Source organism: Musca vetustissima, unplaced genomic scaffold, assembly GCF_032173495.1.
Source record: "Musca vetustissima isolate MV318-11 ecotype Yass unplaced genomic scaffold, APGP_CSIRO_Mvet_v1 utg253431, whole genome shotgun sequence".
Classification (NCBI taxonomy): domain Eukaryota; kingdom Metazoa; phylum Arthropoda; class Insecta; order Diptera; family Muscidae; genus Musca; species Musca vetustissima.
Window position 1 is genome coordinate 1 of NW_026876562.1, and position 16,449 is coordinate 16,449.

Below are 16,449 nucleotides of genomic sequence, written 5' to 3' on the forward strand. Positions count from 1 at the left end.
TCTTCACCCGAAATGGATTTCTTAGCATCCAGATGACGTTTCTTGCGCTTCTTCCGAGCCTCTTCGGCTGTAGTTTTCACAACATTGGTATGTGGAAGTTTGGGTGGTTTCTCTGCCACGGGGGTGGTGGTTGCGGTGGCTGTCTCTTTGGGTTTCAATTCTTCGCTAAATTCCTCGTCAACGGTATCGGTGTCCATTTCCGCCAGAGGTGCCATTGAGGGAGCTGGGGTGGGTGCTGGTGGTATATAACCCACGGTGGATTCCGAATCGGCAATATCAAAATCGTTTTTACCATCATCACCGAATTCGAGACCTTCTTGATATTCATCGGTGGTAGGGGAAAGTTCTTCGGTTGGTGATGTTGGTGGAAGCTCTTCTTGTGTTGTTGTTGTTGGTGGTGGTGGTTGTTGTGGCAAATCCTGTTCTTGTAATGGTGATTGTTTTTCCTCGCCAGTTTCCTGTGTTTCAGGGGCAATTTCTTTTTCAGGACTTTGTTTTGCCGAGCCGGAGGGAGTTTTTTGTTTAATGGGGTTATCTTCTACCACCTCCATATCTCCAGCCAAACATTCCCCACTTCCATGTGGAGGACATATATTTTCACCATCACCTCCCCCATCAGCATCACCATCATCCTCATCGACCTGTATTGTGGGTGGAGACATTTCCAAACATTCCTGGCTTTCACATAATTTCTCATAACCCTCCGACGATTCGATCAATTCAATTTGTACCTCTTGTATTTCAGAATCCACCTCGGCCTCAAATTCCGCCTCATTGCCGCCCGAACGTTCTTCTGGCTCGTTGCCATGCAACGAATCACTGGGAGAACTTTCTCGAGGACTGTCGTCGGCATGACATGTCTGGGTTTCGGCACTAACCAATGCTGCCGGTTGTTCATCGACCGGAGTAACGGGTGGGGGTGTTACCTTGGTCAGCGGTGGTGGTGTGGGTGTAGGATTTGGTGTCGGCAGTACTGCTGACCCCGATGACTCACTATTACGTTCCGATATCGCTAACTTATTCAATTCCTCTTCCACTTCAGCATCCGAGGATGAAGGTGGATCTTTGGTTACTACGGCGGTGGCGGCAAAGTTGGGACCCTGTATGGGTGCAAAGAGAGCAGAAATATTACCCTGTTGTAGTGTCACCGTGGGCGATGGTGTGGTTGAAATTTTGGCACCCGTGGACGGTCGTCCTGTAGGAAATTCTGAAATGCGGCTGTGGGGAAAGGGATATTAAGAGGAAAATATTAAATTTGGGGAACTTTAAATTTCTATCGAATGACCTTACCTCGGTGTAAAGGACACTGATGCTCTTCGTTGTTCGGTGAAATTTGGTAGTAAACGTTTCATGCCCGATGTCTCACCGCTATCGACAGTATTTTGATGGCGTATGCCCAGATTGCGTTGTAATCTATCAGCAACTTCGGAATTATCCGAAGAGGTGCTATGTTTTTATAAAAAAGGGAAAAATATGAAATAAATAAAATAATTTGAATTGTCATCCAAAAAAAAAGGTTTTTTTGAAACCCTTTGCCTACCTTGTTAATCTTTGTGCGCTTGTTTTGATGGCTGGTAGTTGTGCTACAGCTGCTGTTGTTGTTGTGGGTGGGACTGTCGCATCTTCCTCCTGCTCCCATGGGCATACGGACAATTGAACTGGAGTTGTGGAGGCTGCTGGTACAACAGCAGCAGCAGCTGGCATTGGTTTGGGCGCTTGTGTTGTCGGTGGCTCATCCGGTTCATCCCATGGACATACCGCACTACTACCACCACCAACCTCAACGGTGGTCTCCAAGCGTCCAGTTTTCCCTTTGGGTGTATCTCTAAATAGTTTATACAAATAAAATGTTAATACATCAGTAAGCTGTAGGTTTGAAGAGAACATTTAGTTGGTGTCTGAACATAGATTACAACATTTAGATGGTGGAGAAAATTCAATGCTGTAGAGAATTTTATTTTCATAATTTCGAAATTATTTATGGAGCTTATACCACCCATAAAAGCAAAAAAATCGGCTGGAAAGGTTATGACTTAAAATTGGACTACGACTAGTACATGTTTTTGGACTTTATGATTACCGAAGCCGAAGGCCAAAAATTATGCATTTTTTTCGCATATATTCAATTTTGTAAATAGGACATTTGTCGACTGTAGCTACAAGAAATAACTTTACAAATATATATGTATATATGAGAGCTATATGTAAATATGGATTGATTTAAAATAAAAGCCAATCGGATCAAATCAGAATACGAGTAAACAAGTAAAAACGATGTTAAGTTCGGCCCCCGCCACCATGACCACCATGACAATAAAAATATTTAAAAATAATGAGGGCTCCCAGTAAAAATTCATTTTTGGTCTGTTCCCGTACTGCAAGAATCTACTCGATTTTACTATTTTCTTCGATATCATAAAGGAAAATTCGTTATCGTCCCATTTGCCGAAAAATATGAGAGAACAATAATATTATTATTATTTTTTTTTTTTTTTTTGAAATATCTAATTGTAGGGCTAGTGAGATTGGATTGAAAAACGTGTCTTAAATTCTCAAAATAACGGCTTGGGTCAATATTAATAATTTGTGTGTGGAGATGCGATGATACCGTAATGAGAACCCAAGAATAAGAAATTACAGCCAATTTAATTGAAAACGTGTTAAAAATCTCCATTTGGAGGTGTCATATTATAGGGGCTACCCTCAAATATTAGGTTGGGGAAAAAGAAATCCATTATTTTCTGATATGCACCGTTTTGTTGTATGATTTGATGCCATTTTAAAGGTAACTTCATAATACCTCTCTTCTAGTAGTCGATTTCACAATCCTCCCTATATGCACATTTTTTTATCATTAAAGAAATTTTGCAATGCAAGAAAAAGTTGATAATCGCTAGGTGCCAAGTCCGGACTATATGGCAGACGCCATAAAACTTCCCAACCAAGCTCCCGAAGTTTTCTGGCATGTCAATGTAGATGTGTGTGGCCTTGCGTTGTCCTGGTGGAACCCGACACCTCTCCTGTTGCCCAATTGTGGTCGTTTCCTGTCAATTGCTTCTGCAAAGGGTCCAATTGTTGACAGAAAATGACAATTTAGTGTTTGGCCATTTGAAAACAATTCGTAATGAATAATCCCCTTCCATTCCCACCAAACATTCCTGGCCGTTAGTGCTGGTGTGGCCACTGTTTGAGGTGCTTCACCACTCTTTGATCATGATCGTTTTAGCACAGGGTTATCGTATGTGATCCATTTCTCATCTCCACTCACTGTCAGTTTAAAAAATTGGTCTACCCCATTCCGTTTGGCCAAGGCTTCGCGGATGGAAATTCGATCCATCCTATTTTTTCCTGTTAATTGGTGTGGAACCCAAACATCGAGCTTTTTTTACTCCAGTTTTGTGTGAATGTTTTAAAACATTTTTATGGTCGATTTTTAGCTCCTGGGCGATGTTACGTCTGCTAACATGCCGGTCAACTTCGAACATTTCTCCGATTTTATCGACGTTTTCAACGACCGGCTTAATGGATTTATTTTCCCCCAACCTAATATTAAACTATAGCCAATTAGCAAAACACTATCAGATCAATTCCATATTCATCTCAATTATTCTTATAGGTATAGGCTGAATTTGTGCAAAACTTCAGCAACATACCATATCAATTGGTTTAAAAATTATTAATTTAGCGCCACTAAATCAGTGATTTCAACCACTGTGCGCCGTTTTGAGTGATTTCGGTCACGATTGAGTTCATTAAATAGATATGACACTGTGCTATAGGATGGGTCTTATTTGGCATACAACGTTGTATGCTGCTCGGCTATATCGGTTCATATTTTATAATAAGAACCATTTAATTTCCACATAATCATAAACGGAATTTTAGAGGCCAGAAGCACCCACATGCAAAATTTCGTGACTATTGGTTCATAACTGTGACCAATATTTTCACTTTTATACTATAATGGACAGGCTAATTAACACATTTTTCTGGATTAGTCGATGCATGACGATCAGCATACTAAAAGTTAATTCTAGGACCAATATTTCGCGGCGTTACAAACTCATAAAATTCTATGACGATTTTGCCATGTCTGTCTATCCGTCTGTCTGTTGTAATCTCTCTAGCCTCTGAGCCAATTGAGGTGATAGCCAACATTTTGCATAGAGTCGTCTTTTGTCTGCAGGCAGGTCAAGTTCGACGATGGGCTATATCGGTCCACTTTTAGGCATATCTTTAATTTTTTTTTGTATTTTGGGGTTCTTGAGCGCGTTTTTCAACCGAATTCGATGAAATTTGGCACATGGGGTTCTCGTTGGGTACCGAATTTCCCCACTAAAAATTATAGGTGTACCACCTAATTTTCAGGTTTTGTAGGATTTTGACCGGACTTTTTCACCGAATTGGTTGTTATTTTGTATTTTGAGTTATTTATAGGTACCAAATCTTTCGACAAAAAATTCCAATTTTCGGTATTTTGGTGTTTTTGAGCGCGGTTTTCAACCTAATTCACTGTAATTTGGTATTTTGTAGCCGTATATGGTAACAAATCTCCCTACCAAAGTTTATTAATATTCGCCCCCTTTTAGGGGTAGTCCCCATATAACCCCCCTTTTATACCCTTCTCCACACTGTGGAACAGGGTATTATGTCTTCGTGCATATGTTTGTAACATGCAAAAGGAAACGTGATAGACACATGGTTCCTTTTGAGAATATGACCGTCCGTCTGTTGGTGTTAAATTTTAAACAAAGTACAGGTTGCATTTATAATCAGATTTGGATGAAATTTGGCACAGCTCATCTATTTGGCCCAAGGACGAACCCTATTGAAATTGGGAAAAATCGGTACATATTTTGGTTTCGTGAAAATCGGTTCAGATATAGATATAGCACCCATACATAGTTTCGTCCGATTTTCAGTAAATGGTGCACGAATGTCCCTATATATCATTCGATTTGCACGAAATATGACGCAGCGTACTCAATTAAGTCTAGAACGATGTGTGCTAAGTTTAAAGAAAATTGGTCCAGTTTTAGATATAGCTCCCATATATATTATCGTCCGATTTTATGCAAATGGTGCACCAATGTCCCTATATATCTTTCGATTTACACGAAATTTGACACTGCATAAGGAATTAGGTATAGAATGATGTGTGTTAAGTTTCGTGAAATTCGATTCAAATTTAGATATAGCTCCCATATATATTTTCGTCCGATTTACGGTAAATTGTTCACCAATGTCCCTTCGATTTCCATGAAATTTGGCATAGTGTACTGAATTGAGTCTAGAATGATGTGTGTAAAATTTCTTGAAAAGGGATTCAGATTTAGATATAGCTCCCATATATATGTTCGACCGATTTTAAGTAGGAAGCAAAATATGGCCATTAGGAACAAAACCTGCTGAAATTAGTATAACCTAAATCGATTTATATAATTTTTTCCCATTGTAACAAACAAATGACATGTTTATAGATTGATCTAAGTTGGTTCACATTTAGATAAAGGTCACATATTTTAGTTCATCGAATTTCATGTTAATGACCCTTCTGTTAGGATGTAAGGATTCGTTTAATATACCCACAGTGGTGAAGGGTATCATGTAGTCGGCCCCGTCCGACTTTAATACTTTCCATACTGGTTTGAGTTATGCCTGTCTTGCAGCAAATGAGCGATATATACTTTGTGGGGTCTTCGATGAAAATTTCGAGGTGTTGCAAACGGAATGATTTAATATACACTTCACTTTGTGGTGGACGGTATACATGTATGGGTACATCAAACCGATTTACACAAATTTCGCACTCCCATTCTAGTCTTATTTCGGTACGATGTGTAAAATTTTGTCTAAACAGATCAAAAGTTGGGTAACAATTTCATAAAGTCTGACAAAAATATGTTAGGCTGGGGAAAAATATATCCATGATTTTTCGTCGAAGATGTCGATAAAATAGGAGAAATGATCGAAGTTGACCGTCACGTTAGCAGTCTTAACATCGCTCAGGAGCTGAGAATCGACCATAAAACTGTTTTAAACCGTTTACACTCAGCTGGATTCAAAAAGAAGCTCGATGTTTGGATGCCACACCAATTAACGGATGGTGACTGGAGATGAAAAAAGGATCACATGCGATAACCCTGTGCGAAAACGACGTGGTGATGCACCTCAAACGGTGGCCAAACCAGGACTAACGGCCAGGAAGGTTCTGCTATGCATTTGGTGGGACTGGAAGGGGATTATTTATTATAAGTTGCTTCCATATGGCCAAACGCTAAATTCTGATCTCTACTGTCAAGAACTGCACCGTTTGAAGATAGCAATTGACCATAAATGGCCAGAATTATCCAATAGGAGAAGTGTAGTGTTCCATCAGGACACGCTAGGCCACACACATCTACAGTGACTCGCCAGAAACTTCGGGAGCTTGGTTGGAAAGTTTTAATTCATCCGCCATACAGTCCGGACTTGGTCCCAAGTGATTATACCCTTTTTTTGCATTGCAAGATTTCTTTAATGATACAAAATTGATATATAGGGAGGATTGTGAAAATCGACTACTAATATAGGGGGCAAGGAAAATGGTGCATATTTGGCCCAAATCGGACATTCCGAAGCATTGTAAATGGATTCCTATAAAAACAATGGATTTCCTAATATTATAAGTATGTGGTCGCACATACTTATAATACCGGCTGTTCCTAAAATTTTACCATAGAAAAGTCTTATATAACTGTACCGCTCTATTATGTATTTGGTTGAACCTACTTATATATTTTGATGAACCTTGTCTCATTTTCTAATCTCTGTATCTGTTATTTCTCAGGAGTCAGGTAAATCAATTATTTTTTTGTGTTTGTTTCATTATTCGAAAATATGTAGCAGCCTTCGTATGTATATTAGAATATTACAAATCATATTTACTTAAGAATCATCATAATAATAAAGGACAGCATTGAATTTTCTGAATTTTTTTACAATTAATTTTTTTTTTAGCAAAATATGAGAAATTTTTGTAAACAAAAGAAAATAAACAACACTTATATTTTTATATATAAATTTTTTGTTGGAATAAAAAAATAAAATGGTAGATTGAAATGGAGAAAAGTGATAGCAAGGAGGTAGTGTTAATATTTTCAGAGAGTATTTTGACGAACATTTTGTGGCGGTATAGGACAGAGGCATTTTTTTTCTTTTTTTATTTATTTTACAAAACATTTAGAAGAGCACATTTGTTTTTGGAGCACACAACAAACAGCAACAACAACAAGTAGAAAAAAATGGATTTTACAAAAAAAGTGAATTTTACAAAATTAGAAGAAGTAGAGTAAAAGAAAAAAACATTTTGCCAAAGCAAGGCTTAGTAGAGAGAGAAAAAATGGTTAGAATTTTTTTTTTGTTGCAGGGAACTCTTACTGATGATGATAGTCGTGGTGGTATGCCGCTAAATTTGTTTCGAGATTTCCATATTCCTGGACTAGACGTTTTAATTTTTGTTCGCAATACAGGGTTTCTTGAGAGGTAGGCGGCGGTGGTGGCATATCACCGCGATAAACACTGTCACTATTTGTTGTTGGTACCAGGATTTATTTATTGTTTGTAGTGGTATTGGTGTTTTGTGTAAATGATGATTTGTTTGATTTTTTTTTTATTTAAAAAAAATATTTTTTTTATCATGACAAAATGCAACATGAGTGGAAAAACCAAAAACAACAATAATTATTTTTTTATTAATTAAAATTAAAATGGAAAATTAAAATTGATACCAACCAATTGTGAAAATTAAAAAAAAGAGAAAAGAAAAAAACCAAATTAACAACCAATCTCATTATGTCAATCCATTGAGAAAAAAGCGCATTATGATTTATTTTTTATTTATTGTTAATTATTTTTGTGTATTAGTGGCTTTTTTTGGGGGTGTGGGCTCACTTACCTGAACGGTATCTCACTTAGATTACTCTGCGAATGAGAATGTGGCACCTTGGAGCTGCTATCCTTGTTCACACCCATTACCGCCAGCTCATGAGCGGAACCGCTTAGACTACGATCACTGCCGCGTCGCCTAGTCAAGCTTCCCGGTGGCGGGGCCGTGGACATTATAAACGAATTACCACTGGCAGCCATTGTACTCTTGCTACTGGACTCTGTGTTGCCACCCAGATTCGGTTGGCTGGACAAGGCGGCAGTCATTTTCTTTTTGGCACCACTGACACCGCCAAAGTTGAAGAAACGTTTCTTGTGCGAGGGCTGGATGCCCGTCTCTACCAGACGCTTATAGTGATCGGAACGTATGAAACGAGGATAGCAGTCCTTCTTTAGCAACAGCATGTAGATGTGATCGGAGGCGGCATCGAAGGTGAAACGTGAGGGGTTCTTGAGGCCCTTTAGAACACTTTCCATGGTCTTGCCGTCGATGTTGATTTCACAGGGAGCGCCAGGTTTGAGGAATTCCCTGCAAAAAAACACAAATAAATTACCGATTTGTTCTTACCTCCAATCCTTCCCTTACTTACTCATATATCTCCTGGACTTTACGTGGCACCTGAGAGTGAGCAGACCTACGCAAACGATTTACCGCTATCCAAAAACGTATATTTTCATGAGAGTATTCTTTTTCCAAAAAGGTGGTGAACTCCTGCAGACCCGTGGGATCTGACACCAACTCCTCAATGGAAATGGCCCAACGTTTTACCCGTTTTTCCGTTGGAATATCAACAAAAGTATTATTCAGCTGCCAGAAGGTGGTATCTTCGGTGACCCATGGATTTGAGGGCAAGACAGGTTGTAGGAAAAAGTCATAATCGGAAAATGTCTCCGAATAGGTTACCAACGATTCACAGGCCTGTGACATTTTCATTCGTGTACGATTGAGGGACTTTTTCAAATAATCTACATCACGTTGCATATCCTCGAGGGTTTTCTTTTTATTCTGCTTCGTCCCTTGGCGATCTCTTGATGGCACCGGACACGGTTCCAATGGTGTAAATTGTCCCGGTGGTGGACGATGCACACGCCAATAGGCACGCTCCTGTGAGTCACCTACAATTTTTTCACCCTTCTTGCGTTCTTTGGCCAAACGTACTTGTTCCTCAGCTTGCATCGAGATAATTTCCCATTTTCCTTTGAGATTTTTATGTAATGAGGATAATGCCTCCACTTCGTAATCTTCCAAGGCGTGGCGTTGTTTATTACGCAGCGTACGTTTAACCAAATAGATGGCATATTCAACATTATCGGGTGCCTTATGTTGCCACGGCCAATAGTAGGGTGTCTGAAAGCGATACAGAGAAGAGTCGTCTTTGACGGACAACGTTTTGGAATCGTTCACGGGGAAAAAGTAACCATGCAAACACAATTGATTGGCAATGTTCAGCGCTTCGGATTCTTCGATTTGTAGGCGATCCATAAGCCATTCGATAAGATCGTAACCTGTGGAAAGGTGAAAATAAATGATTAAATATTTTAGAATTACGTCGATAAGTTTACTCAAGTCAAGCTCGAAGCTGTACAGGGTATTATGTCTTTGTGCATATGTTGGTAACAGGCAAAAATAATCGAGATAGACAAATGGTTCCTTGTAGGAATAACCATAGAATCACTTTCTGAGTCGATTTATGCATGTCCGTCTGTCCGCCCGTCCGTCCATGTTAAATTGCAAACAAAGTACAGGTCGCATTTATCATTTTTATTGGATGAAATATGGCACAGCTCATTTATTTGACTCAAGGACGAACACTATTGAAGTTGTGAAAAATCGGCTCAGATTTAGATATAACCCCCATATATATTTTCGTCCGATTTAAGGTAAATGGTGCACCAAAGTTGCTGTATATCTTTCGATTTGCACGAAATTTAACACAGCGTACTGAATTGAGTCTAAAATGATGAGTGGTGAGTTTCGTGAAAATCGGTTCAGATTTAGATATAGCTCCCATATATAGTTTCGCCCGATTTTAGGAAAATGGTGCACCAAAGTCCCTATATAGCCTTCGATTTGCACGAAATTTGGCACATCGTACTGAAATAAGTCTAGAAAGATATGTGTTCAATTTCGTAAAAATTGGTTCAGCTTTAGATATAGCTCCCATATATAGTTACGTCCGATTTTATATAAATGGTGCACCAAAGTCCCTATATATGCTTCGATATGCACGAAATTTGGCATAGCGTAATGATTTAGATATATCTCCCATATATATTTTCCTCCGATTTAATGTAAATGGTGTACCAAAGCCAATATATATCTTTCGGTTTGCACGGCATAGCGTAATGAATTAGGTCTAGATGTGTGTTAAGTGTCGTGAAAATCGGTTCAGATTTAGATATAGCTCCTATATATGCTTTCTTCCGATTTTGTTTAAATTGTGCATTAAAGACCCAAAGTTTGTCCGATTGTCACACGATTTTGTACAACGAACTGTAGCTAATATAAGCTAATCCATGGCAAGTCTCCTTTAAATCGGTTCACATTATATATATATATATATACTATGTCTATAGCAACTCTATATCTGGCCAAACGAAAAATTTTGTATAGGTTGCAGAATGACATGGTTATGGAACCATTTTCGTGTTTATGGTCCTTCAACGTCTGTTAGGATTCAGCTGTCGAATATACCCAAAGTGGTGAAGGGTATCATATAGTCGTCCCCGTCCGACTTTACTACTTTCCTTACTGGTTTATTATAGATTTTGATATCTAAAGAAGCCTACTCTGCTTAACTTACCCGACTACTTGACGAAAGCACCCCTTGTCCCGATAATAACATAGAAGCACAATGGCAGAGAATTGCCCACTCCCTACACGACCAGGAGTGTCGTAATGCTACTGATGTGAAAAACGCAGCGTATACGGCAACCCTGCGGATAGTAGCAACAGGTAATGCGATAGAGAACTATCGGGAGAAAAGGAGTGAGGAGAAACGTGTTTCAGGAAAAGAAGAAAGAAGAAGAAAAACGTGAGCGTGAGCAAATCGAGATGTGCAGGAGTCATAATGCAGTCCGAAAATTCTACCAACGGGCTCCTCGTGTGAAAAAGGGAAATTTTAAAAGGAATTTCCTGCACAATGTTGGGAAATAAAAATTGAAAATTGACCAGAAAATAGGTCGATAAATTTTCAGAAGTTATAAGAAATTGAGCAATTGATCACAAACAAAAAGCAAAATCGGACGAAAATATAGATTTCATAATATTCAGATCATAAATTCGACATGACGGACGGACATTCATTTCTCTAACTTACCCATAAAGGCATAAGGAATGGAAGTGAGAAACATCTTTTGTTGCCTTACTGGTACTCCATGTTCGGGATCTTGCATTTCTCGGACTAGGGCTTCCATCTGAAAAAAAGAGAGAAATACTTTAATAGATATCTTGGGAAAAGTATATTTACAATAAAATTTTCCGTTATTTTAACTAAATTGTAGTAAGACTGCATTATGCTAAAATAAGACTATGGTTATATATTTGTTGTTATTAAAAGGGAGTATGTGTTATGAGCTTGTCTAGGCTTTGATCACCAGCAGGTACAAGTATTACCTAAGCGTCTACCATGCCACAGCCATTCTGTTATGTTATCAGTTTATTCTAAAGGTATTACATACTGTGCTGCTATCTGGCATGTGATTTTCATTCTAATGTGAATGCAAATTTTGTTAAGCAAAAGCATTTATGCAATATTTGTTTTTTCCTTTCCTTGCCCTAACATTATTAACATCAACTTCAGCTGCAGTCACCGATGTTGAGGGTGATGTTGTTGTTGTCACTCAAAAGCTTTTACAACAAAGGAATAAAAAACAGACAGTGGTTAGAAATAGTAAGAGAAAATCTATAAAGGACCAGGAGATTTATAGAGGGTTGACTCCTTTAAACAATGTTTATACAAGGTCTAACAGATCGAGGATATTTTAATGAATATTTTTCAACAGTATGAATTTTTAATGACTTTTTTTCTCAAAGGTCAATCATAGGCACGGATATAACTTTCCAAGGGATCAACAGAGCGTGGATTTATTTAAAAATATTTTGGCATTAAAAAAATAACTTTTCAAGGTCTCACACAAATGGTGAAGTTTTAATTAATATTTTTTAAAAGACTGTTTATACCAAACGTAAATTTTTTAAGAATATTTTTTCAAGGTCTATAAGAAACAGAAGCCTAGTCCGATCAACTTACCCAACTGCTGGACGAAAGCAGCCCTTGTACCGATAATAATATAGAAGCACAATGGTAGAGAATTGCCCACTCCCTACAAACTGCAGCAGAAGCAACACTTGGGTACCAAAGACCACCATCAAGAAATCCGTGGTACGATCAGGAGTGTTGTAATGCTACTGATAGGAAAAACACAGCGTATAGGGTAACCCTGCGGACAGTAGCAAAACGTAATGCGATGGAGAACTATTGGGGGAAAAGGAGAGAGGAGAATCGTATTTTCAGAAAAAAGAAGAAAGAACAAGAAACACGTGAGCGGGAGCAAATCGAGACCTACAGGAGTCAGAATGCAGCCCAAAAACTCTACCAAATGGTGAAACACCAAACCGAAGGCTTTGGTGCAGGCACATTCTCCTGTAGAGATGAAGAAGGAAACCCTGGAAGGAGCATTTCGAAAAACTTCTGGTATCATATAGTAGCGGTGAAGAGGATACCTCATCCCATACCCTAACCAAGATGAAGTCAGAATAGCAATCAATTGGCTGAAGAATAATAAAGCAGCAGGTGCCAATGGGTTACAAGCTGAACTATTCAAGACTGGTGGTCAGATGCTGGTGGGGAGCATGCACCAGCTGATTAGTACAATATGGCTAGAAGAATGCATGCCCAATGATTGGAACCTTAGCATTCTGTGTCCCGCGCACAAAAAAGGAGACAAGACGATATGTGCCAACTATAGAGGAATCAGTCTCCTTCCCATCGCATATAAAGTGCTATCCAGCGTACTGTGTGAACGACTGAAGCCAATGGTCAATGCCATTATTGGACCATACCAATGCGGCTTCAGACCTGGCAAATCCACCATTGACCACATTTTCACTCTGCGCCAAATCAGCCCAAGGAGTGATCTTTCAATCGCGGGTATTCGCTTAGTCCCAGGTTTTGAAATTTTCGGACAGTGGGCCTAACAGTTGGACCATATCAGATATCAAAAAAATTACAATTTAAATAAAGTCAAACAATTTATTATATCCGAAACTGATTTCGGATACAAACTATATATATTCTGAAAGCCCATGGACTGACCTTTCCATCGTGGGTATTCGCTTAGTCCCAGGTTTTGAAATTTTCGGACAGTGGGCCTAACAGTTGGACCATATCAGATATCAAAAAAAATTACAATTTAAATAAAGTCAAACAATTTATTATATCCGAAATTGATATCGGATACAAACTATATATTTTCTGAAAGCCCAAGGAGTAATCTTTCAATCGCGGGTATTCGCTTAGTCCCAGGTTTTGGAATTTCGGGACAGTGGGCCTAATAGTTGGACCATATCAATTACCAGACCTACGGTTAAATTGTACAATTTTAAAAAAAGTCGAAAAATTTATTATATCCGAAACTATATATTTTCTGAAAGCCCAAGGAGTGATCTTTCAATCGCGGGTATTCGCTTAGTCCCAGGTTTTGGAATTTCGGGACAGTGGGCCTAATAGTTGGACCATATCAATTACCAGACCTACGGTTAAATTGTACAATTTTAAAAAAAGTCGAAAAATTTATTATATCCGAAATTGATTTCGGATATAAACTATATATATTCTGAAAGCCCATGGACTGACCTTTCCATCGTGGGTATTCGCTTAGTCCCAGGTTTTGAAATTTTCGGACAGTGGGCCTAACAGTTGGACCATATCAGATATCAAAAAAATTACAATTTATATAAAGTCAAACAATTTAATATATCCGAAATTGATTTCGGATACAAACTATATATTTTCTGAAAGCCCAAGGAGTGATCTTTCAATCGCGGGTATTCGCTTAGTCCCAGGTTTTGAAATTTTCGGACAGTGGGCCTAACAGTTGGACCATATCAGATATCAAAAAAATTACAATTTAAATAAAGTCAAACAATTTATTATATCCGAAAGTGATTTCGGATACAAACTATATATTTTCTGTCCCAGGTTTTGGAATTTCGGGACAGTGGGCCTAATAGTTGGACCATATCAATTACCAGACCTACGGTTAAATTGTACAATTTTAAAAAAAGTCGAAAAATTTATTATATCCGAAATTGATTTCGGATATAAACTATATATATTCTGAAAGCCCATGGACTGACCTTTCCATCGTGGGTATTCGCTTAGTCCCAGGTTTTGAAATTTTCGGACAGTGGGCCTAACAGTTGGACCATATCAGATATCAAAAAAATTACAATTTAAATAAAGTCAAACAATTTATTATATCCGAAATTGATTTCGGATACAAACTATATATTTTCTGAAAGCCCAAGGAGTGCGCGGGTTTTCGCTTAGTCCCAGGTTTTGGAATTTCGGGACAGTGGGCCTAATAGTTGGACCATATCAATTACCAGACCTACGGTTAAATTGTACAATTTTAAAAAAAGTCGAAAAATTTATTATATCCGAAATTGATTTCGGATATAAACTATATATATTCTGAAAGCCCATGGACTGACCTTTCCATCGTGGGTATTCGCTTAGTCCCAGGTTTTGAAATTTTCGGACAGTGGGCCTAACAGTTGGACCATATCAGATATCAAAAAAATTACAATTTAAATAAAGTCAAACAATTTATTATATCCGAAATTGATTTCGGATACAAACTATATATTTTCTGAAAGCCCAAAGAGTGATCTTTCAATCGCGGGTATTCGCTTAGTCCCAGGTTTTGGAATTTCGGGACAGTGGGCCTAATAGTTGGACCATATCAATTACCAGACCTACGGTTAAATTGTACAATTTTAAAAAAAGTCGAAAAATTTATTATATCCGAAATTGATTTCGGATATAAACTATATATATTCTGAAAGCCCATGGACTGACCTTTCCATCGTGGGTATTCGCTTAGTCCCAGGTTTTGAAATTTTCGGACAGTGGGCCTAACAGTTGGACCATATCAGATATCAAAAAAATTACAATTTAAATAAAGTCAAACAATTTATTATATCCGAAATTGATTTCGGATACAAACTATATATTTTCTGAAAGCCCAAGGAGTGATCTTTCAATCGCGGGTATTCGCTTAGTCCCAGGTTTTGGAATTTCGGGACAGTGGGCCTAATAGTTGGACCATATCAATTACCAGACCTACGGTTAAATTGTACAATTTTAAAAAAAAGTCGAAAAATTTATTATATCCGAAATTGATTTCGGATATAAACTATATATATTCTGAAAGCCCATGGACTGACCTTTCCATCGTGGGTATTCGCTTAGTCCCAGGTTTTGAAATTTTCGGACAGTGGGCCTAACAGTTGGACCATATCAGATATCAAAAAAATTACAATTTAAATAAAGTCAAACAATTTATTATATCCGAAATTGATTTCGGATACAAACTATATATTTTCTGAAAGCCCAAGGAGTGATCTTTCAATCGCGGGTATTCGCTTAGTCCCAGGTTTTGGAATTTCGGGACAGTGGGCCTAATAGTTGGACCATATCAATTACCAGACCTACGGTTAAATTGTACAATTTTAAAAAAAGTCGAAAAATTTATTATATCCGAAATTGATTTCGGATATAAACTATATATATTCTGAAAGCCCATGGACTGACCTTTCCATCGTGGGTATTCGCTTAGTCCCAGGTTTTGAAATTTTCGGACAGTGGGCCTAATTGCAAATACCTACAGTGTTGCTGCATGTGCAGTAATTTTTATGTTTTATTGCATTGGGGTAGCACATTTGTTAATTTTGTCCTAATCCTACTTATTTTTATTAATTTTAAATAAAAATAATCGTAAAATCTATTAAATTTGATTATTTTTCAATTCTGTTAACCTTTTAAAAGAGCTCTGTTAATGGCTTAACAGAGCTCTGTTAATAACATTACAATTTAACTTTCAACAATTTATCTTCACGCTCTCCACTGTGCAAAATTTATGAATAAGTTGTGAAAGAGGAAAAAATGAAGATATAGCTCTGTAGCTAGTTGTTTTCCATTTTCTTCTTCTTCGTCAAACCAATATCGTTGATATTCACATTATTGTCAATCAATACGAAGTGCAGCAAATAATTTCTCTTTTCTGCATTAATTGATTTTTCTTCAGGCCTTTCAGTGCTGCTGCATTTTATCCTCTGCCAGCCATCAATATGAAAGAGAGCGAAAAAAAACTAATTGAGGCTTGAGCGAATAGAAAGGCCTAATTAATGGTAATTGATGGGAATTGCAATGAGTTCTCATCGTCGTCGTCCTCATAGCCCAATAAGTCCTTGGACTTATTGCTTGAATGTAGTCGTAGCTGGAATGGATATTGAGT

The 16,449-nt window shown here is 38.0% G+C and overlaps 1 protein-coding gene across 1 annotated transcript; it reads right to left on the reverse strand.

Moving 5' to 3' along the window:
- Positions 1 to 7: 7 nt before the first annotated feature.
- LOC133321125 (uncharacterized) lies at positions 8 to 11,625 on the reverse strand (the record flags this gene model as incomplete). The annotated part of the gene is made up of 7 exons (XM_061530220.1): positions 11,608 to 11,625; positions 11,247 to 11,376; positions 8,517 to 9,432; positions 7,937 to 8,455; positions 1,541 to 1,825; positions 1,291 to 1,446; positions 8 to 1,218 (listed from the first exon to the last, which is right to left on the reverse strand). Coding segments are annotated over exons 1-7 (3,235 nt in total), but the record flags the coding sequence as incomplete, so codon positions are not given.
- Positions 11,626 to 16,449: the final 4,824 nt, after the last annotated feature.